Genomic DNA, 22,138 nt, shown 5'->3' on the forward strand with positions numbered 1-22,138 from the left:
TCTGGGCAGAACTTTCAAGCTTTTGTTGCTTCACCTTCCTGCCTGTGTGAATTCTGCCAGCAGAGGCTTTCTTCAGAAAGGTACTAAAACAAGATATTAAAAAAAATAATTGCTGTGCCAGAGCTGTAAAAAGTATCATGAAGTGACAGTGAAGTCCATGAGTTTAAACTAGAGCTGTACTAATGCTTCTGTGACAGCCTATAAAAAAGAAACAGAAGTACACAACGTTTGGCTCTAATTGCCTACTATAATGCTTATGCTTAAGGACAGTATTTACCAGAACATCACAGCTGGGCTTAAACTGGCATGTGCCTCTGATCATCAATACCATAGTCAAAGATACAGGAACAGGCTAGGTCTATGGACTTGCATGGTACCATCCTTCCTCAGAGTCCAATAAAAAAAAAAAAAAAAGCTTCCTGTGCTTTATGCTCATCTTCTCTGGTAGTAGTAGTAGTAGTCATAGTAACAGTATTTTTACAAAGCTGATGAGAATTGTCCACAATCAACAAAGTGCCTGGGTCAGAAAAGATGGATCCTGCTGGCACAGGCTGACAACATTTTGAAAAACTGGCAAGTATAATTTGCATTAAGCATCCATCCTCACCCCTCTGTCCCATTCCCAGCTCTGAACCCGTGGTTCAACACCGCTGAAATGAACCGTGATAAAGTGAAGGTGCAGGGCTGATGGCAGCCTGTGGGGAAGTGGCCAGCCATGAAGGAACACAACGCTGGGAACAAAGGTCTGCGACTTGTTCTCAGGCAGAACTACCCCCATTTTAAACAGCTTTTAAAAAATGTAAAAAAATGGCCCTGTTTCTTGTTCTTTAGAACACCTCTAAACACATACAGAAAAAATACAGTTATTACTGAAAATTTTTCCCAATGCTGAAGCTGCAAAACTGCTCTTTGTTGTAGTTGTGAGAATACAGAAGGGGCAATTTGCTGTAAATAAATATTAAAAAGTATTTTTCTTAAATGCTTGCGATATTCTTTTTTTTCCTGCAGTCTCAGTAGTTTTTCCTGTCACTTGCTCCTCCAGTTGTGCTGATCTTTTTACCATATATGTGCTCAAGCGTCCAACGCAGAATGTTCTCTCCCCACTGCAAGAGTCATCCCAGTCCCACCCTGGCCCTGCTTGTATCCCACCCCAGGCCCCCTCCCCGTGGGCTTAGATAAGCCATTCCTTCTTGCTTTCGTCGATGGTCTCCGTAAAGTTGGGGTCATTGTTCATGATGGCAGCGTCGGCGCTCTCAGCTGACTCTGCCCCTTTGGCCTCATTGGTGTGGTAGGTTCCCTTGTGGCGAAACATGTAGCGGATCAGGAACACCAAGGTGCAGAGGATGGTGAAGATCACCACAGCAATGACACCTGAACAAAGGAAGAAAGAAAAGATGATGCTAGAAAAGAGAATACCTACAGATTCTGATACAAAGAAAAGAGTCTCACAGCTACTCTGAGCTGAACCTGGATCTGATCTACCTGGGCAGATAAACGTCACTTCAGCTGCTTGGTTTCCACTATTATAATATTTAGGTAAAAATAAGTGTGAGGAGTCTGCTAGTAACTTTCACCCCATCAATTAGATTTTGACATTAATACCTAGTTACAGAGGTGAGCTTTGCTGACCATGAGGCAGAGGGTGCTGAGCGCTCCCAAAACACTGTGGTTTTGGGAAAAGAAGAAAGAAATTCCATTAGACTTTACATACTACTACACTCAGTGTTGCTTTACAAGGAAAACAAAAACAAAAACAAAAACAAGCAAACAAACAAAAAAAACAGAACACACCACCAGTATGTCATTTTATATGCACCTAGAACTGACTGAAATATATTAGGGTGATCTTTAAAACATTTTTATATGCATTCAGAATTTGATGTACTAGCAAAGCTCTCCCTGGAAGACTTAGGGTGCAACACTTTCATATGAACAGACAGGGCAGAGAAAATTATATGCGTTTGTAATATATTCAGGATCCTTACATCTGGAGACAGCTTGGTAGAAAGTCTTCAGTTGAATGATAGTTCAAGAACCATTGCTAATGCTAATCCTGGCATTACTTAACATCACCTGGAAACCCATCACACTGAATGGGACTCCCAGGCACATAAATTATAGCAGAACCTGGCCCCCAAAAAATAAGGCAAAATCATGAGTGATTTTTGTCAAGAGTGTAACAGTGTTTGCCATAGACTGATGTTGGATCTGCTATAAATGGAAAAGTGTTCTTGACATTTCATGGGAATTAATTACATAAGTAATTCCACAGTAGCTCTCCACATGCATGCTTGATATGTTGATTACAAATATGAATATTTTAATTTGGTTAAAACTGAATCTGAGGGAAAAAACTAAGTGAGAACAGAACATTTCACTAGAGCGAAGTACCTGAACAGAATTACATAAATATCTACTTAACTTTGTTCAGGAGTAATTTTCCCACATAGTCAATTCTTAGCAAATAGTTTGAGTATGTTACCAACTGCAATTCAGCCTTCACAGTCTTGTTGCAAAGTCACTTAGTAAAGAAGACATTTTTCCTACCTCCAATAATGGCAGAGTTTCTGTTCACTCCATCTCCTATAGCTTGACCATTGTATGGGAAATCAGCACTGGCTGTAAATAGGGAATTAAAGATTAATGTTGTAATATCAGTGAAACTTCCCAATATAGTTCAGAAATACATCCAACATCTTTAGATACAATTTAAAGAAAAGGAAAACTGTGATCCATATTTATCTAAAGAAATATGAAAGAAAAAAATATCTTTCACTGTTATCTAATCCCTGATAGCTTTTTGCTTCCTCCTCTTCTTAACAAAACTAAAAATAAAACAAAGGAGGTACCCTCAATAAGCACTGCTTATTCAGTCAGTTTCTTTAGCACAAAAGCAATCAAAAACCTTTCTTTCAAAAGTGTGTGATCATACACTGGTATGATGGTCTTAGTTTTAACCTTAAGAAAACATTACAGAGGCTTTCCAAAGACAATCTCATCATTCACCCTGTCATCGCATTTTTCTGAATAGTCAGACATAGCAACTAGATGCTGCCGTGACTATGTAAGCTAGGTGAGTGGTTTCAGTCATAACTTTCTTTGCCACAGGACTACGGTATTGATTTTGGAATAGAAAGAATGTCATTAAAAGTATTTAATAGAGACAGTTCGAATAATCAAGGACATTAATTATTTCTTATGTCAGTATTTAAAATCCAGATGTGTTTCCCTTGTTCAATGGATTAGGTGATATTGTAATAAGTTGCTTTACAGGCCAATGATGTATTATCTATACTCAGAAAATGGCTAAGGGAATTCAACTGGATTTCTGTTAGCATGGAGTAAAAACCATAATAAAGTTCCCTTTGTATTGTGAAGCAGCTGCACAAATGAATGGCTTCAGCCTGTAAAGAGGTTTGGGGTTGGAGTTGTATGTATACTCAGGGGCAGAGTTGAACCAGCTGTTACTGTTTGGCTGGGCGCCTGCAGGACACACAAGAGAACATTTCTCAGGACTCAGTGGAGGGGGCTCGGCGAGCAGTTTTTGTCTGTGGCACTTGTCCCTTCAACATTTGTTGGTACTCTAGCTTCATAAAACAGCATTCCTGCACTTCTCAAAAACAACAACAACAACAAACAGTCTAAAATATACATGTAAGAGATAAATAAATATCTGATTCTATACCACTTTTCCTACAGAGACATCTTGGCACGGTATTTATAATATTATCCTTGCAGCAATGAAAGGGAAGGGCTGGCAGTGGGAAAATAAACCCTAACTTTAAACCTACTCCCTCAACCCATCACATAAAATCTGAAATCCAAATGACTCCATTTAGAAAAGTATAAAGTTTGCCAAATTGCTGCAGCCAGTAACAAGTCCCACCACTTCCTGCTGTGGTTTGAAGTTACTCTACCATGTCCCTACACAAGAAATCTTAGCAGCAGCAACGATCACAGTTCCCCTTTCCCTCACAACTGGGTAGTACCTTTTATCTTCTTTTTAAAGGTTGTTTTAAGGGCATTGGCACTACTGAAGTGTGAAGAAAGAGAAAGGTTGCTGGTTTATGGCAGCATGATCCCTCCTGAACTGTCACATCACAACAGCTATGCTTCAAGGGAATCCTGCCAGATGAAGACCACAGTTTATGTTTAACAGCCACTGAAGTACACCACAGAATAATGGAGAACATGTAGCATGATGCAAAACTGCATCCTTGACCTTGCCTGAGAGCTGCTGGTAGGAGTGACCTTGGTAATACTTCCATCCAGAGCAGCCTTCCATTGCATCTAGTGATCACATATGCTCAGGAAGAGATGTATATTAGAAGAACAAGATTTGACTTACTCAAAACATCTCTGACAAAGAGGAAACAGGACCACATATCTGGGGTCAGTTGACAACCCATTTTCAAAAAGGTGACCATCAGATTGGATAATGTGTAGTATAAACTGTGCCCTGCTGCAACTGCTGGAGTACCAGGAGAGCTGTAGTAAAAACATGGGCTTAGAAATTCATGTATCGTATTTTAGAGCACCTATGTCAGTGCTGGCAGATATTATCACCATAATTCATGAATTCCTGTTCTGTTACTCTTGTGTTGGTGTGAGGTCTGATCTGATTTGATATGAGTTTTTGGACTAAAAAAATAAATCTAAAATCTCAGCCAACCATTGGGTTATAGAACAGTTTCTGCTGCAGCAGTGTCTCTACCAGGTTTATTTTACTGAACTTATTCCTACAGATGGATACAGGAGGAAGAAAAAGAACTCATTACTGTCTTCTTTTATAGCTGGAAGTTTCCTTGAAGTTCTTCTGGACAGCAGTAGCTTCTACAAAACAAGTGTTTCAGAACTGTAAAAGGATAACTCCTGCCACAGCAATTTGGCAGAAGAGAACATATGAGGGCACATCTCTGATGCTTCAAGATGAGCTTAACAAGAGAGTATTGTCACCAACAGATGCCAAGTACAGGTATTTCAGATTACATCATTAAAAATGTGGTGATTTGTCTCTGACCTTAATACAGTTACATTCCTCAACAATATTAAGTAACTTTGTCAAGAAGACAAATAATAAACTTCTTTCTTCTGAAATTCAGGAGAAAATGAGGAAAGATGTCAGAACAGGCTGACAAGAGGGCAACAGTAATACTGATACTGAAAGAATACAAGAATACAGAGTGCCATTCACAGGTTTTAAAGAGTAACTCCTAAGAGGTTTTAAAATGATCGGTCAGGTGAAATGAATATCGTTATTAGTGACTCTTGTGTTGCATGAGAATCTAAATCACAGTGGTATAATAACTAGTTTGCATGGCTATAATATGCAGTTGAAGTACATGATGAGTTGCTAATGGACAAGTGTGTGCCTTCATTTCTCTAGCACAGCTGGGAACACCTCTTTCTTGTTCAGATCTTCCACTGTGACATTAATTTTAACTACATGTCTCAGCAAGACCTGTCTCACTGCCTGATACTTGCACCTCAACAGCTTCAAATCATGACTTGCCCAGAGCAAATAGGTGTCATGAAGCTGCAGTTACTCTATGTAGCTACCCTGAAAAGCCAAAGTAAGTTTCTTTCCCCTGGGGACAGCAAGTGAGTTGTGGGTGTAATGTAATGTGGGTGTGGGAAGGATACTGCAGGAATTTTGGTCTACACGCTGTGCAACCTAATTATTAGCTGAAGTCATGAATAGTGCTATTTCATTTTCTTTTTTTATCTGGTCTATAAAGGTAGCTTTGGAAGAGCTGATTCCCAACTGGTTTGGGGACAGTGCTGAAAAGGCCTTCTTGCCTTAGAAGTTTTTTCTGAATGCTTCCCAGGTTTTTCTGAGCAGCCAGGGTTTCGTTTGCATGAATGCAAAACATGAAGAACAGAGCTAAAAGTTTTTCGGACTGTGTTGGAAAACAGTTCTGTATTGGCCCAAGAGATGAATTGCCAGTTCTCTGAAATTCTCTGCTCCTCTGTGGCACAGAGCCAACACACCAAAGATATTTTCTTAGAACCTACAGCTATTGTAAGGATGCACTGAACTGTAGCAGGAAATGCTAAGCTCATATATGACACACTAATATTAATTTATCTGGTTCCCTTCCAGGATCCAAGTTGGATGATGCTGTTCTTTATACTCTGTCTTCCCACAGAAGACCATTGGGTTTGCTTCACGTAAGGTCATCCTGAAGCTAAATAATGTGAAAGAACACAGCATACTTTGCTATCTCCTTCTTTCATGGACTGCTGTTTATGAGGCCATAGTTTCAATAAACACAGAATACAAACTAATGTTTTGTACTTTTAAATTTTCTGTTACTAGTCTCATGGTAAATGGCATTAAAAGAACTTTGCAGCACTTAAAAAGATAATTGAGGGTTGACTGCAGGCAAAATCAATGTTTTGGCCATCACTGTAGTGAAATTTGAAATTCTGATTCACCACAAAAATGTGGCACAAGAACTGGTATCATCCTGCAAGCTCAGCATGGCTGCTGCCACAGGCAGCTGCAATACAGCAGTGCTCACTGAATTTAAAGAGGAGATGTGACTGGATGAACAGACCATAAATAGGATTGGACATTCAAGATGATAGATGTGGTTGATTCAACGGAGTGAATGATAATTTAGCTTCATTATAGTAGGTGAGAATTTGCATCTATAATTTTCAGAGGAAGTTTTTTTATTTATTTTTACAATAGATCCCACATAAAAGCCTTTTGCAAATTCACAAAATTGAAATGCAAAATGATTTTCGTAAAGTAGAAAAGTGGTCCAGGAAGTGGGTTTGGTTAGGGAAATCAGCAAATGGATATTCACAGAATCACAGAATCACAGAATTTCTAGGTTGGAAGAGACCTCGAGATCATTGAGTCCAACCTCTGACCTAACACTAACAGTTCCCACTAAACCATATCCCTAAGCTCTACATCTAAATGTCTTTTAAAGTAAGAGGAAAAATGAAAAAAAGCAATGTGGAGAATTTTCAGCTAGAGAACAGCACTGAAGGCCTAAAAATGAACAAACAATGAAGTTTAAAAGGTAAATCTCATTTTGACATACATGTACACTACCAGGAGTGTTACATATAAGCTATTGGAAACTATTTTTTAAACTGAACTTTTTTTACTGAGTTGTGAAGTCTTTGTTAAAATACACTGACCTATAAAGGAAGATATAATTTAGATGTGCTTCAAAAATGGAAGAGTGAGAGTGATCACAGGTCTAAAACAAACAATGGATGAAAATACTAGAAAATAGATTTGTTCAGCCTAGAACAGATATATATATGCTAGTGCTACCTTTCAGCTTTTAGATGCCAACAATTTTGAGAAAGAGCAGATGTTCTCTCATTATTAAGACCAGTCCTATTTTCACATAAATATGAACTAGAGTATCAACAACTATGAACAACTAGATCTGGTGATCACAAGGTATGTAAAATCCCCGGCAATCAAGACATTGATTAAAGGTAGAAGTGAGAGAACAAAATAAAAGCAAAGATGTTAACTATCATTCTCTCCAGATCAGATGCCCTTGTCCTTATGGGTGACCTCAACTTGCCAGGTGTAGACTCCAAGCATAAAACAGCTGATACAGTTGACTGGAAGCTGGCAAATGTCATTCCAATTTTCAAGAAGGGCATGAAAGAAGACCTTGGTAATTACAGGCCTGTCAGTCTCACTTCAGTGCCTAGTGAAATTATGGAGAAAATGATTCTGGGAGTTACTGAAAAACACCTGAAGGACAATGAGGTCATTGGTAGCAGCCAACATGGGCTCATGAAGGAAAAGTCATAACAAACATGTTCTCACATGACTGGAGTGCTGGAATGGAACAAGCTCTTTAGGAAGGACAGGCAGGGGAGACAAGGAGGGAGCATCACCGTCTGTGTCAATGAACACCTGGAGTTCATGGAGATCTGCCTGGGGATGGACAGAGAGCTTATGGGTCAGGATTAATGGGAGGGGACAAAACAGTGGGGGTCTGCTGCAAGCAACCTGATCAGGAAGAACAAGCAGATGAGGCCTTCTACAGACAGATAGAAGCAACTCTTATTCACAAGCGCCCATCCTCATGAAGGACTTCAACCACGCTGATATCTGTTGGAGGGACAGCACAGCAGGGCACAGGCAATCCAAGACGTTCTTGGAATGCATTCCTTCTCCAAGTGAGAGAGGAGCCAAAGACGAGAGGTGCTGTACCAGACCTCATTCTCACTAACAAGGAGGGGCTGGTGGGAAACATGAAGCCTTAGCTACAGTGACCATGAAATAGAGCAGCTCAAGATCTTGAAGACAGTGAGAAGGGAGCACTGCAAACTCATTAGCCTGGACTTTGGGAGAGCAGACTTTGCCCTCTTCAGGGGTCTGCTTGGTAGAGTACCATGGGACAAAAAGCCCTGGAGGGAAGAGAAGCCCAAGAAAGCTGGTTAATATTCAAGGATCACCTCCGCAAAGCTCAGGAGTGATGCATCCCAACAAAGAGAAAGTCAGGCAAAAACACCAGGAGGCCGTCATGGATGAACAAGGAATTCCTGGCCAAAAACCAAAAAACAAAACAAAACAAAACAAACAAAAAACAATCCGCAACAAAACAAACAAAAACAAACAAGCAAACAAAAAACAAAAACAAAACAAAAACAAACCAAACCAAAACAAACAAAAAAGGAAACAAACAAACAAACAACAACAACAAAAAAACAAACAGAAAAAGGAGGCCTACAGAGCGTGGAAGCAAGGATAGATAGCCTAGGAGAGACACAGACATTGTCCAAGCAGCCGGGGATCAGGTTAGGAAAGCCAAGGACCTTTTAGAATTAAACGTAGGCAACGGCTTCTATAGGTACATCAGTGATAAAAAAAAAAAGACTAAGGAAATTGTGGGCCCTCTCCAGAAGGAAATGGAATACTTGATTACCCAGGATTTGGAGAAGGTTAAGGTACTCAACAACAGTTTTGCCTCAGTCTTCACCAGCAAGAGCTCTAGCCACATAGCCCAAGTCCTGTAAGGAAAAGGCAGGGACTGGGAGAATGGTGAACTGCCCACTGTAAGAGAAGATCAGATTCAAGACCATCTAAGGAACCTAAAGGTGCCTGGGACCTGATGAGATGCATCCAAAGGCCCTGAGGGAACTGGCAGATATAGTTGCTAAGACACTGTCCATCCTATTTGAGGAGTTGTGGCAGTGTGTTGAAGTTCCCAGTGACTGAGGAGGGGAAACATAATCCCCATTTCTTAAAAGCAAAAAAAAGAAAGACCCAGGGAACTACAGGCCAGTCAGTCTCACCTCTGTGCCTGGCAGGATCATGAAGCAGATCCTCAAAGAAACTATGCACATGGAACATAAGGCAGTGACTGGTGACAGACAATATGTCTTCACTAAGGGCAGATCATGTCTTATAGGTGGCCGTCTATGATGGGGTTACAGCATTGATGCATAGGTGAAGACAACAGACATCATCTACCTGGACTTGTGCAAAGCATTTGACACTGTCTCGCATGATATCCTTGTCTCTAATTTGGAGAGACATGGATTTGACAGATGGACCACACAGTGGGTAAGGAACTGATTGGATGGCTGCACTCAAAGAGTTACAGTGAACAGCTCAATGTCCACGTGGAGATCAGTGCTGAGTGGTGTTCCTCAGGGGTTGGTAGTGGGTCTGGCTCTATTTAACATCTTTGTTGGTGACATGGACAGTGGGATTGAGTGCACCCTCAGCAAGTTTGCTGATGTCACTAAGTGATCATCATGCTGGAGGGAAGGGATGTCACTCAGACAGGTTTGAGAGAATGGCCTGTGCAAACCTCATGAAATTCAACAAGGCCAAGTGCAGGGTCCTGCACCTGGACTGGGGCAATTCCAAGCACACAAGCTGGGTGGAGAATGGATTAAGAGCAGCCCTGAGGAGAAGAACCTGGAGGTGTTGGTTAACAAGAAGCTGAATGTGAGCCAGCAATGTGTGCTTGCAGCCCAGAAAGCCATCCATACCCTGGGCTGCATCAAAAGATGCATGACCAGCAGGTCAAGGGATGTGATTGTCCCCCTCTACTCTCTTGTGAGACCCCACCTTGAGTACTGTGTTCAGCTCTGGTGCCCCCAGCAAAAGAAGGATATGGAAGTATTAGAACAAGTCCAGAGGAGGGCCATGAAGATGATTAAAGGGCTGGAGCACCTCTTCTATGAAGACAGGCTGAGGGAGTTGGGGTTGTTCAGCCTGGAGAAGCCTCTCCGCTTTGGGGAGACCTTATTGTGGACTGCCAGTACCTGAACGAGGCCTACAGGAAAGCTGGGGAGGGACTCTGTCAGGGAGTATACTGATAGGACAAGGGTGAACGGATTTAAACTAAAGGAGGGTAGATTTGGATTAGATATTAAGAAGAAATTCTTTACTATGAGTGTGGTGAGGCACTGGAACAGGTTGTCCAGAAAAGCTGTGGATGCCCCATCCCTGGAAGTGCTGAAGGCAAGGCTGGATGGGGGATTTGGGCAATCTGGTCCAGTGGGAGGTGTCCATGCCCATGGCAAGGGGGTTGGAATTAGATGACCTTTAAGGTCCCTTCCAACCCAAACCATTCTACGATTCTATGAAAAGGTTCTTCACCAAGGTTGAAGGTGAAGGTTGGGTACGGGAATAGGGAAAAGGTCATGGCACCAAGCCTACCAAAGTTCAAGAAGCATTTGGACAATGCTCTGGGATGTATGGTTTGATTTTTTGGGTGGTCCTGTGTGAGCTAGGAGTTGGACCCCATGATCCTTGTGGTCTCTTCTAATTCAGGATATTCTATAATTCTATGATTCTATTATCATTCGTTCTTCCTAATTCTATTTTACATCCAGGTATTTAGGAATTGACAAGAGATAATAATCACTGACACTTTGGGATTTTGGGAAAGCATTTGAGACTAGATTCATTCATTAATATATATCCACAAAACCATAACACAGAGGAAAACTAATAGAAGCTCTCTGGCTAGGGCTTGTTAAATTATATCAGCTCTGCCAGTCAGGTGAGACTGTACTATTATGGTTTCAAATGACAGAGTGCTCTTTATTACAGACTGCAAGTACATAAACAACTTCATTAATTGCTTGACTCTTGATTGTAGAAACTAATGTACAGTCAGTTTCATTCTCCTTCCCAAAGGGAGTAGATTACAAGAGAAACTCAAAGTGCATACGTATAAATAACTGAGCAGGAGTCAACAACTCTATTACACAGTCCTTCATCAAAGGTGTATAACACAACCTACAGACTTCAGTTGCTCTGTCTAGGTTGTCCGATTGCCTACACCCTCTCCATTCTTGGCCTGAGCACAAGTCTATAAAGAGCTCCCAAGACAAGTGAAGTACAGCAATTCAGAAACAGAGGAAAAAAATCTCAAGCAATACTAAAAATATTGTGTCTTTATATGCTGTCTTTATATACTACTTCTACAAGCTGAAAACAGAGAAAGGAGTGACAAGATCCTTGTTTCTCTAGGGATTTGACAGCAGATTCTGAGGGAGGAATGTTTAACATTAAGTAAACTCTGCTAATGCAATTTAAAGTGTCACTGACATTACTGTAAGTATAGAACAGAGAAGTGACGTTATTCTTGATATTAAACACTTCTTTTTTTTTTTTTTTGTCCACACTTACCTACCCACAAAATATTTAAAAGATTTTATTAATCATGTTGTTTGTAAAAGTTCACTGTTTTATTAGCATGCTATGCAAGGATCAGTCATTACTTTTTTTAATTTTTAGTGATGCCTCATCCGTAATGTTAGACGGTTACAAGTGAATATGAACCATTCTTTTGTCTTTATAGAAATGGGAATCTCCATGTTCACAGATCACTAACAATTAAGAGGTTTTTTTTTAAGTTACAGTGTACTTAAAGAGTACACCCACACAGGTGTACACATGCAGCTTAGAGCAAAAAAAATAGGGCTTTTCACTTTAAAATTATAATCACCTTGTCTCTGTGTCCAACAGTGCAATTTATTTGGAATACAAAATTCCCAACATTGGATCGAAATCCACTAATTCCTTCAATCGTCTGCAACCTTGCAGGGGTGGGGAAGAGGGAGGGCAGGGACAGGGTGAGAGGGAAGGAGAATAAGACCAGAAAAACATTCACAAACAACAAAAAACTCTTCTAACGTAGTAGTGTTATTTGAACCGATAATTTAAACCAATATATGTCAAATATTTTCTGCTAGATGAAAAACATTTTGAAAGGTTTCATTTTTTGTAAGAGTTTTTCACTGTATCTTTAGTGGTTTGAATACTAGTTACACAGGTCAGTTCTAATGAACAACATATTCCCAAAATAGCTGAGGTTAGAAGGGACCTCTGGAACACATCTTGTCCAATCATCATGACGAAGCAGTCCCATGAGAAACAGACATGCACTGAGACTATGGAAAACATAAGTTTTTCTACTCAAAATCTATGTTTTAACTTCTTGTTGAAATCCCTCCAATCATGCCATTATTCCAATGTCAAATGAGCATAAATTAAAAAACCATCTGTAATGATGACTTAACAGAAACATTGTCCTTTGAACAGCTCTTTTGTATACAAATTCTGGGACAGTGTGGGAAAGTAATTAAGGATTACAGAAGAACGAATAGTTGGATGTTTCTGTTAAAAAGTCATGAACTTTGGAATGAACGATAGAAATGCAAACAATGAACAATGACAGCATTCGGGGAAAATTCAGTGAACACTCTGTGGTCAATGAACTGCTACAATGCAAATTCCCACCACTAGATTTCAGAGTCAATTTCACAATCAGTCAAGATCGTGGCTTCCCAGTCGAGAGTTTTATCAACCTTCTAATTTCATATTGCAGGCAAACTTCGCTGTCCGTACTCTTAAGAAGATGAGAAAATGGAGTTTTATGAAGAATGGTTTGCTCTGAGAGGGCAGTACAATATTCTTTATTTTGGTATTAAAAAGCAAATTTCCTGGCAAAGGTACAGAAAAGCTTGTGCCTTATTAGGAGATTCATCCTTGCAGTTTATACTCCCTCAGATCAAGCTTGGATGAAATACCAAACACGGAGCACATTCCTTCACTGGGATGGGTTAGACAATTCCCTTGATTATCCCTTTGTATGGTAATTTCTCAATAGAGACTTTTCTACTTTCTTTTGCACACAAGCTAGTGATTGTACAAAGCAGTGGGAAGGCAAAATGCCTTGTACACTTAGTAACTAGTACCTGTATACTGCAAAATTGTATTCTTTATTTTAAAATAAGACAGCAGATAGTTAAGATCACTTTTGGACCACATTTATCCGAAGTTTGAACTTCACCAAGTCCTGTTCCAGATGTATTATTTTGAATACTTTCTGTGTCAAATTCCCAGTTGATTTGCAGCACATCAGACCACCCACATTCATCAAAGACATAAACTCATCTGTCTTTTAAGACCTGGTAGTAACATCTGTTCAAGACTGGATCTTACTATGACTCCAGACGAGAACTACTAGTATATTAGTAATGCCGACCTAAGCTATCACTTTCATGAAAATTTTATGAACAGGTCTTACATTTCACCTGTTAAGGAAGACAAGCAAAAGCTTCCTTTTATAATTAACGTAGATTATGAAACACTTCGGTGCTCTCAGAGGAACAGTAGAGTTAAGTGCTGATCAAAGCCTAGCTCTATATAGATAATCTCTGATAATGAACCCATAGGGAATATTCAAATGAAACAAAATACAAAACTAAAATAGCCAGCCTATTGAACAAGAGAAACAAAGAACTAACCTTAAGTAAAGAAATATTCATCCTTATGGCAAGAGCAAATAACAGGATGGATCTGTTTTTTCTGTAGCACATTAAACAATAAATGTAGCAATTGATACTAACCTTGATAGATTGTCTTTGCTGACTCTGATATTGTGTATTATCACTTTAAAAGTTGCTGTTATTCATTCCCCTGTGATAGAAAAGGCTGTGATACTGTTTTCATGGGCACTGGTGGGGAGGGGTAGGACTGCCTTTTTACTATGTTTGTAAAACAAAGAAGCCCTTCTCTCGCTCAGTTCCCCACATCTGTAAATTTACAACAGTGAAAAAAAAAATAGAAAAAAAAAAGAGCTGGACTTTATTGAGGTCATTGGAAGAAAAGTGCTCACACGGCCAGGATATGAACTACAAGATCAGGTTCTACACTTTTAGCATTCACACACTTCTGGAAAAAAGAAAGGTTGGACTGGGGATGAGGAACTGGTCAGAATACACAGTATGAATCTAAAATAAACTGTGATAGCAGTAATGAGCTGACCATAGTCTAGAACAACCTCTTACACAGGAAGTAAATTGCTTTTCAGCCTAAGAAAAGGAAAAAGAAGGCAGTTACATGAAGTGCTCAGGTATCTAAACACTTCTTTCCTCCCTTCCGCCCCCTCCCTTCCCCCATTTATGTCATTACTATGTTCCTCCTTAATGTTAGCACTTGTGGAAAAAATACAGTCTTTGCAGAGCCTGGAAAACACTCTCTTCTTAATATTGCTACCTTCTTGTCTTAATGTCAGATAGCAGCATTAACATGCAAATCACTGCTTATGAAAGATCTACAATGCTGATCTCTCAATGAATGCCAGTTTGGCAGTTTGTCAGCTGCCTGATACACTAGACAAAGTGTCAGAAACTTTACACTGAAATGATGTATTTTTAAAGATTAGAGAAAGCTTCACATAATGGTGTGAAGGAACTACATGAGACTGAAGGAGGCATTTTTATTCCCAATCAATAGAGTTTTACAGCAATTCAAGCACCATAATTAAGCCATTTAAGGAGGAAGCACTGATTGTGCCAAATTTCAGACATGCTCTTCCTAGTTAGCTGCTTGACTGAGAGGACAAAAATAGAAACTGTTGCATCTCAATGTTTACCACGTAACCTTCTTGCCTGCAAAATACAGCCTGGGCTTAGAAACTGAGGTATGAGTTTCTGCTAGACTTAATCCCTGGCTGTCTGAAAAAATGACACCTTACTGTTTGTAAACAAATCTGGTAAAGGCCACGGACTTCTGAGATAATATACAGGGAGAACTGGGGATGAATGTTGGTCATTCTTTGCAGAGAAAATGTGGTTACAGAAATGTACTGAAATCTGACAGAGGAAAAATCTGTTTCCAGAGAAGATTGCAAATGCTTCTTCCATCTCTTGTATAGGAAGTATAAATATAAAACCAGCTTACTGGCAGACAAAGAGCCTCCCAATGTTTACATGCTGGCTATGTTAATTAAAAAACAACAACACCTTTAATCATTGAAAATTTCAAAGAGATGTTATATATGGAGTGGTAATTCGTGTCGATAAAATGGTTGATATTAATAAAGAAGGGGGAGATTTGGGAATGTGGCCATGGGGGTTGGAAAGCCCCGTGGTTGAGATAACATTAGACTCTTAACGACGAGGCCATCAGGAATATAAAAGAGTTTAGAAGGGAACAAAGAAGGGTGATTCAGGAGACTCCATGCAGTCTCCTGTTTCTTGTTCTCCAGCTGGTTTCTTGTTCTCCAGCCGTTAAGGCATGGATGTTTCTGGGTGTTTGCTGTTGTTACATTCAAAGTTGTTTGACCAATGAAAAGTTGTTTTGAAAAGAACTGCTGTGGAGAGAAGGGTATAAGAGGGGAGCCCGCCCTCAAGATAAAAAAGGCAACACGATGAAGTTATATCAATAAAAAAACAGGAAAAAGAAGTGAAGAGGAACAGGCTGGCAGAATGGAGACCAGGACTGATCGCTTCATGAAGATCGGTTCTGCCAGACTCAGCAAACCACTCAGAGAAGCTCGTACAGAAAGTCGCTGGAAACAGGCGCACCGGAGCTGGAGAGAAGCTCGAGCTGAGAGAAGCGGACCTGTGCACACAGCTGCCCTTTGCTGGTAAGCAGTTGCGCATTATGGGGAATCATACGTCCTTAGGAACAAAGACTGTCCTGGTAACCTTACAGATTCTTCTCCTTCTTAACAATCGGACAGTTTATGATCCTGAAATATGGGACCAAACTGAGGTCAAGGTGTGGGACTCTGCAACTAGAAACGACAAGGTTGCAGTGGGATTGCTCGGCACCTGGCGAGCAATCTCTGAGGCCTTAAAGAGCCATGTGGGACTACAGTCAGAAACGTGTGGTTTGCCAGACAGTGAGGGAGCTGCGGGCTCCTTTACTGATCCGACTGCTATGCCATGGCCCCTCTGCTGCTACAGCCATCGAAGGCTTTTGCTGTTACGCCCCCTGCTGACCTGAACGTGCCTTTTGACCCAGGCCTATTGGCCTTGAAAAGGAGATGGATATGCTTTTCTTCGATCTGGGAAGAACGGGATACATAAGGCCTGAAGACCGAGTTGCTTGACAACTTAAAGTGAGACATATTATTCAAAAGGAACGGAAAATGGAGACTTACTGGTAATCAAGAAAAGGAATGGAAAATGGAGACTGTTAAGTCATGGAACTTAAAGGATTGTTTGTTACCTTTTCTGATCGTGAATACGTATAGGTGTCTCGATTTTAGTAAGTTATGGAACTTAAAGGATTGTTTGTTACCTTTCCTGATTGTACGTATATATAGGCATACTCGGGTTTAGTATGTAAAAGCAATGTTCTGTATATGTAGAATGTTTGATGTTCGTGTGTGCGTGTTGGTGGAGCGTAGACTCCCCGCACACCCAGCGCTGTTTACTTGCCTTTTATACCTTTTAGAAATATTTGTTTTATAAATATTACAAAATTAAGATTGAGTTGAGACCTCATTTATAACACAGAATCTGGCATCATTCTCTGATCACAGTACAGATAACTAGTCCTGTATGCTATGCTTGAGAAAGGAAGAGCATCATTTTATTCTAGCAACTGCCTTCACATCCATTTCTAATTTTGCTAGCACGTAGAGTTTAGATGTGTAAGGCCACATCACAAACAAAAGCGATGCGCCTCTGTTTTCTGTCATCCCCTTCTCCCCCCCACTTGCTTGCCCCTTGCAGGAAGCACAGAGACAGGAATCTGCTCTCCTGTTGTCCTTGGAGGAGAGAATGAGTGCTGATTCACATTACCATTGATTTTATTCCTTCTGCTGTTGAATTCACTGATGCATACAAGACATTAAGCTCAGGATGTGCTATCAATACTCCATCAATGCCCACAGACAGGAAAAGACCCTTTTGTTCACGTGTCCATAATCTAAAACAGTTTTGAGGTCTGAATTGCCTCCTGCCCCAGCAAGTAACACTTTTGTCCTTTCTTCCCACTGTGAACTCATTGACAAAGGCAAGAGTTATTTCCCATCTTTGTAGTCACATCCATACCAGTGCATTTCTGACACAGCTTCTCCTCAAAAATCATCATGGTGCCCTCTGACACGTGGGCACCTAGTGGTAAGAGCACAGCATGGGGACCTAACTAATGATGCCTGGAACGGGAGGGTGACCTTCAGCACTGTCACCAGTATCACCAGTGACACTTTATCTTAGCCCAGAAAATGCCTGTTATCTTGCTGATGAAAGATAATCCGTTTGCCTATGCATGGATCCTAAGCATGGATCATATGGCCTGCATTCAGACCTCCTACTCTTCTCCTGTCACCACTTGTTAAAGGAAGAAGGATGAATTTGTAACAAAAAGGGAGTTAATCATCAGGCAGCCATTTTGATCTTAATGACAACAGTGCATGCCTTCATACAATGGTTTTGCCAGACATGCTTAATATACATTTCAAAGCAGCTGTTAATTCTTTTCTTGATGTCAAGCTGTTAATTCTTAAAAGGCAAGGCCTTTCACCTTCTACAAAAACAGTGAAGAGCTTTTAGGGTTTAAATCCATTGTCAGAAAAAAAATCAGACGTCTTGAAAAAACACTGCAGATTCAATCCTGCTCAATTTAATTTTTAAAATGATGCTGAAGCCAATGTGGGTTTAATTAAACCCTATATTAAATACTCTAGCTGCTATTTTGTTTATACCAAGAGAATAAATGCACCTCGCAGCCACGTAGTATGATGGCAGCTTAGAGGTACCAAAGTATGGTCTGTAAACTCTTCTATGTATCCCATCTTTTCTGGTATTTCATACTTAAAAAAAAATAAAAAATTGAAATAAGGTAGCTTGGCAAGTTGGAACACCTTTTACCTAAAATGGAGAGGTACATACATGTAGGAGGTTTGCAGTATCTTTTATATAAAGAAGAAAAGTTTGGAAGTGAAACTTCATTAGTACATTGCAGAACATTTGTGTTGTGCAATGTACTTTTATGTTCTGCAAAAATACCCACAAACTGAACAACCCCACCCCAGTAATATGAATCTTCCAATTTTGTGTACAAGGCTTTTTAGGACTGGGAGTTTATTTATTACAAAAATACAAAAATCATTTGTGGCTTTTGTTGCTTCCCTAGACAGAGCAAAGTGTCATATATCAGTGACATATATCTTAGCTAATCTTAATTGAGAGATACTAAAAAACATAAAATTTACTAACTTTTTAACATATGCTACAGTAATAGATATTAAAATGAATGCTAATATAATTAAAGAAATACTATTTTAACGTTTGTTTTGAAATACACGCCAGACAGGCAGGCCTTTAGACAATATGCACAGGTGGACATATTTTATATAATGTGGTCATTGATCAAACTCTTTTTTGCCTACTTCCTACACTCCTTTTGATGTAACCAAGGCAAATTCAATTGTCTCACATGAACTGAGATAATACAGATAGGAGGAAAACACAGGAAAGGAACTATTTTGATGACCTGCTTGGTTTCGATTTTTGTCTTTTTTTTTTTTTTTTTTTAAACCACCAAAATCACGTTTTAAATCACCAAAGTCACATTGTAGAAAAGAATGACTTGTTGAATTTCTGCACTTCATCACCACCAAGAACGGATCACCATAGCAACAGGAAAAGGCTATGTGTTATAGAAATACTCACAAGCTGAACATGATAATAGTTTATGATAATGTTGTGGTAGGATGGCAAAATGCCAGCCAGGAGTGGGGAGGGAGGAAAGTGGCATTTTTGCAACAATAACAAAAATAAATAAAAGAACTAATGTAAATTTGAAATATATGTGAATTCAAGACTAATAGAAAGTGCAAAACAGTAAATCTAGAGGCTGCATGGCCCATTTGTCTGGGGAGCAAATCAATAAGCTTTCCTATTGACAAAAACTTAACTCTAAGGGTCAATTGTAAGTGACTGATATGTGTCTTTATGATTTCCCCCCTTTATGTTAGGGCATCCACAGTGTTTCGCAGCTAGCAGGAGGTGTCCATGTGGTAAGTACATAAAAGAGTTTAAGGCAAATATTTCATGTAGGTCATCCGTCAGGCAGAACCTGCTTGGCATCTAGTAACTATCCATAAGGTCTGATCTATTATTGCAGTTTAGAGGTGAAAGAATCATTGTATTTGCCTTTGGGGGTACCTGTCCTATTTAGACACATATCTTTGGCTCTCTTCTTCAATGTGTTTCAATGTTCAAAGTTCTATTTCATGGTATTTGACAAGCAAAGGTATAAATTCACGCTTAATTCAAAACATGAATCAGGATAAGTGCACCAAATATTTGTATCACCAAATAAGACCCATACCATCTATACCATTTAATACTTGCCAAATAATTTTTCTCATTTTATTTTCACTACTAATCACCTGTGTCTCAACTCTTATGTTTTATTAAGATCTATTTAAAATTAAATGGATGACATGCTGCTTTCAAATGCATGCTCTTTGCTTTGTGGCAGAGTGAGTGCGAACATCTTGTGGCTTTTGCTCTAGCACCACAAGTGTTTCTGCGAGTCTCCAAACAGGTTTTTCCTTTTGCCCCTTCAGCCAGTTTAGTGAAGGAATAAATTCACAAAAACTGTAAAACTCTTTAAAAGCTTTCTGGCAGGTACCGTGAAACATAAAAAAAATAAATAAATAGTGCGAACTGCCAATTTGCTAATGCAAAGTGACACTGTAAACAAACAATTTAATTTACCAGACACCATCATCTATGTCTAACTTAATGCAATCTACAGTATATATTTTTCCTGAAGCTGAAACAGAGCCAGCTGTGTCAGACCACCAGAGATAATTTTACAAAGACTGAGTTCTTATCTGACATCACTAAATGAGTTGCTGTGATACCTCTTCTTTGTATCACAGGTATTTCACCAAAAGCGAACATCTGGAATTGTTCATACACAGCTGAATGTCCTTTCACTTCTGCCCCAGTGAAACACCACTCCCATAACACACCATAACTGACCTGACATCGTTGTGTTCTTTTCTGTACGGCAGTTCTTTACAAGCAGTCTTTAAAGCAATATGATATTTTCCATTTATTGCTGCTGAACACTGGAGGGGACAAGAGGAGGAATCCCTGGATCCCAGTTTTACTGAAACTTCTCATCACCACAAGTGAAGGCTGGCCATCATATTCTGGATGCCCAAAACTGAAACAGTCAAATCCCACTATTGCAATGAGATTTTTTTTTTTTTTTACTGGACTGAAGTTAACAGACCACTTGAGCCAAGCTAACTCCATACTGCATGGTCCCTGATATCCTTCATGATGGCTACATGACTTGAGTACTGCAACTAATCAAGAAGAGATGTATAAATTTTTAATCTGTCAGATCAAAGCTGAATTGACTCAGCAAAGGTTTCAACACCAAATGAATACAAGGTCAAGCATAGCAGCACACGACAAGGGCAAACAGAACCTTCTCTTTTTTAACACCAGGAGCTATTAGGAACAGTTCAGCTATGCTGAGTAAATCCAGACAATATTTTACTAGCTTGCAGTCAAATTATCTGTAAGAAAAAGAAACCAACCAAAATTAACAACCAAACCACATAAGCTGTGTAAGACTCACTGCAGCAATTCATCCTCATGAAGTTTATGGCACATTTTTTAAAGACATGAGTCAATGAGGTATCTTCCAGGTAACGTGCTCTTACAGAAACAGAAGCACAGAACATAACTTTCACATAGAAATTGACCTAACGATTTCAGAGAATAAATGGACTACTAAGATTTGTGATGAAAAAAATCAACTAGGAGATTGCATGTTACAAATGGCGAAGAGATGCAATGAAGTCTTACGAAGGTGTGGTAGTATGGAGGGAATGAAAGGTTTTAGAGTACAATACTGCCTATATCTGTGTTTGGTACCCTCAGACCCAGAATATCTCCCTCTCCTTAGAAAGCTCTGCCCTACTTCTCTATTGAAGAAGAGCTGAAAAGAAAGGCTACAAAGAATTGCTTGAGATTTTGAGAAAAAAAATGACAAAGATATGACCTTGGCACATGCTTCTAAGGAAGACAGGAACCTGTCTTCTCTCACATCAAAACTGACAGCTAGATGGATCCCCAAACAGAAAAGGCAACCACTATCAAGCCGTCAGCTTGCTCAGATGCATTCTAATTTACACCTGTATAAATGAGGCCAAAACATGAGACAAGTGTCAATGTACCCTTGAATATGAATTTAAAGGGAGCAGATTTTTTTAAAAAAATGACACCCATGCAGCAAGAAAAAATAAGCAAAAAAACCCTCTAAAGTAAGTTATAATGTACACTTTCAAAGACTGCCAGTCATAAAGCAGGATAAGATTGCTGGGATCAGCAAATTGTTTTGGCTTTCCAGCATTTCCAGCATGAGAAGAATGCAGTCATGACTAATGGGATTTTCCATTAAACATAGCCTAAGGAAAGCAGACATTTCAGAAAACAAATCAGTACTTTATAAACACATTTATGCCTAAAATTAGATTTACTTTTTTTTTTTTTTTGTATGATGCTGACTACAATATACTCACTTATTAGCAATTCAGCAGAAGAAATTCTACTATACATTATTTATCTATACTAGCAATGTCCTGCTTACTATGTATCCAATACTACAAAGTGCTATTATAGCAGTAAGTGCAAAACTCAAGAATCAAACAGTGTAAGACTTACAGAAAATAAAAGTAAAGCTGAATACTTCAGTGTTATAACTCTGATTATATCTAAAATTTTCTGTAGTGTTTTGAGTTCAGGCTCTTCAACTTATAATTAAGAACGCAACATACAGGATGAAAAGCAGTACAAACCTGAAACTGAAGTTTTGTTCAACCTATTAAAAATGTAGAGGTGGCACATATAT

The 22,138-nt window shown here is 39.4% G+C and overlaps 1 protein-coding gene across 1 annotated transcript in view; it reads right to left on the reverse strand.

Moving 5' to 3' along the window:
- Window positions 1-1,171: 1,171 nt before the first annotated feature.
- Window positions 1,172-22,138, reverse strand: part of CNTNAP2 (contactin associated protein 2) — a gene marked incomplete at both ends in the record, with an annotated part of 1,150,499 nt that continues 1,129,532 nt past the window's right edge. Inside the window, 2 exons of the mRNA XM_084306678.1 lie at window positions 1,172-1,371; window positions 2,548-2,619. Coding sequence (XP_084162804.1) covers window positions 1,172-1,371; window positions 2,548-2,619 — 272 coding nt within the window. The remainder of the gene's footprint in view (window positions 1,372-2,547; window positions 2,620-22,138) is intronic.

The sequence above is a fragment of the Netta rufina genome (assembly GCF_964035555.1).
Source record: "Netta rufina genome assembly, chromosome: 2".
NCBI classification, from domain to species: domain Eukaryota; kingdom Metazoa; phylum Chordata; class Aves; order Anseriformes; family Anatidae; genus Netta; species Netta rufina.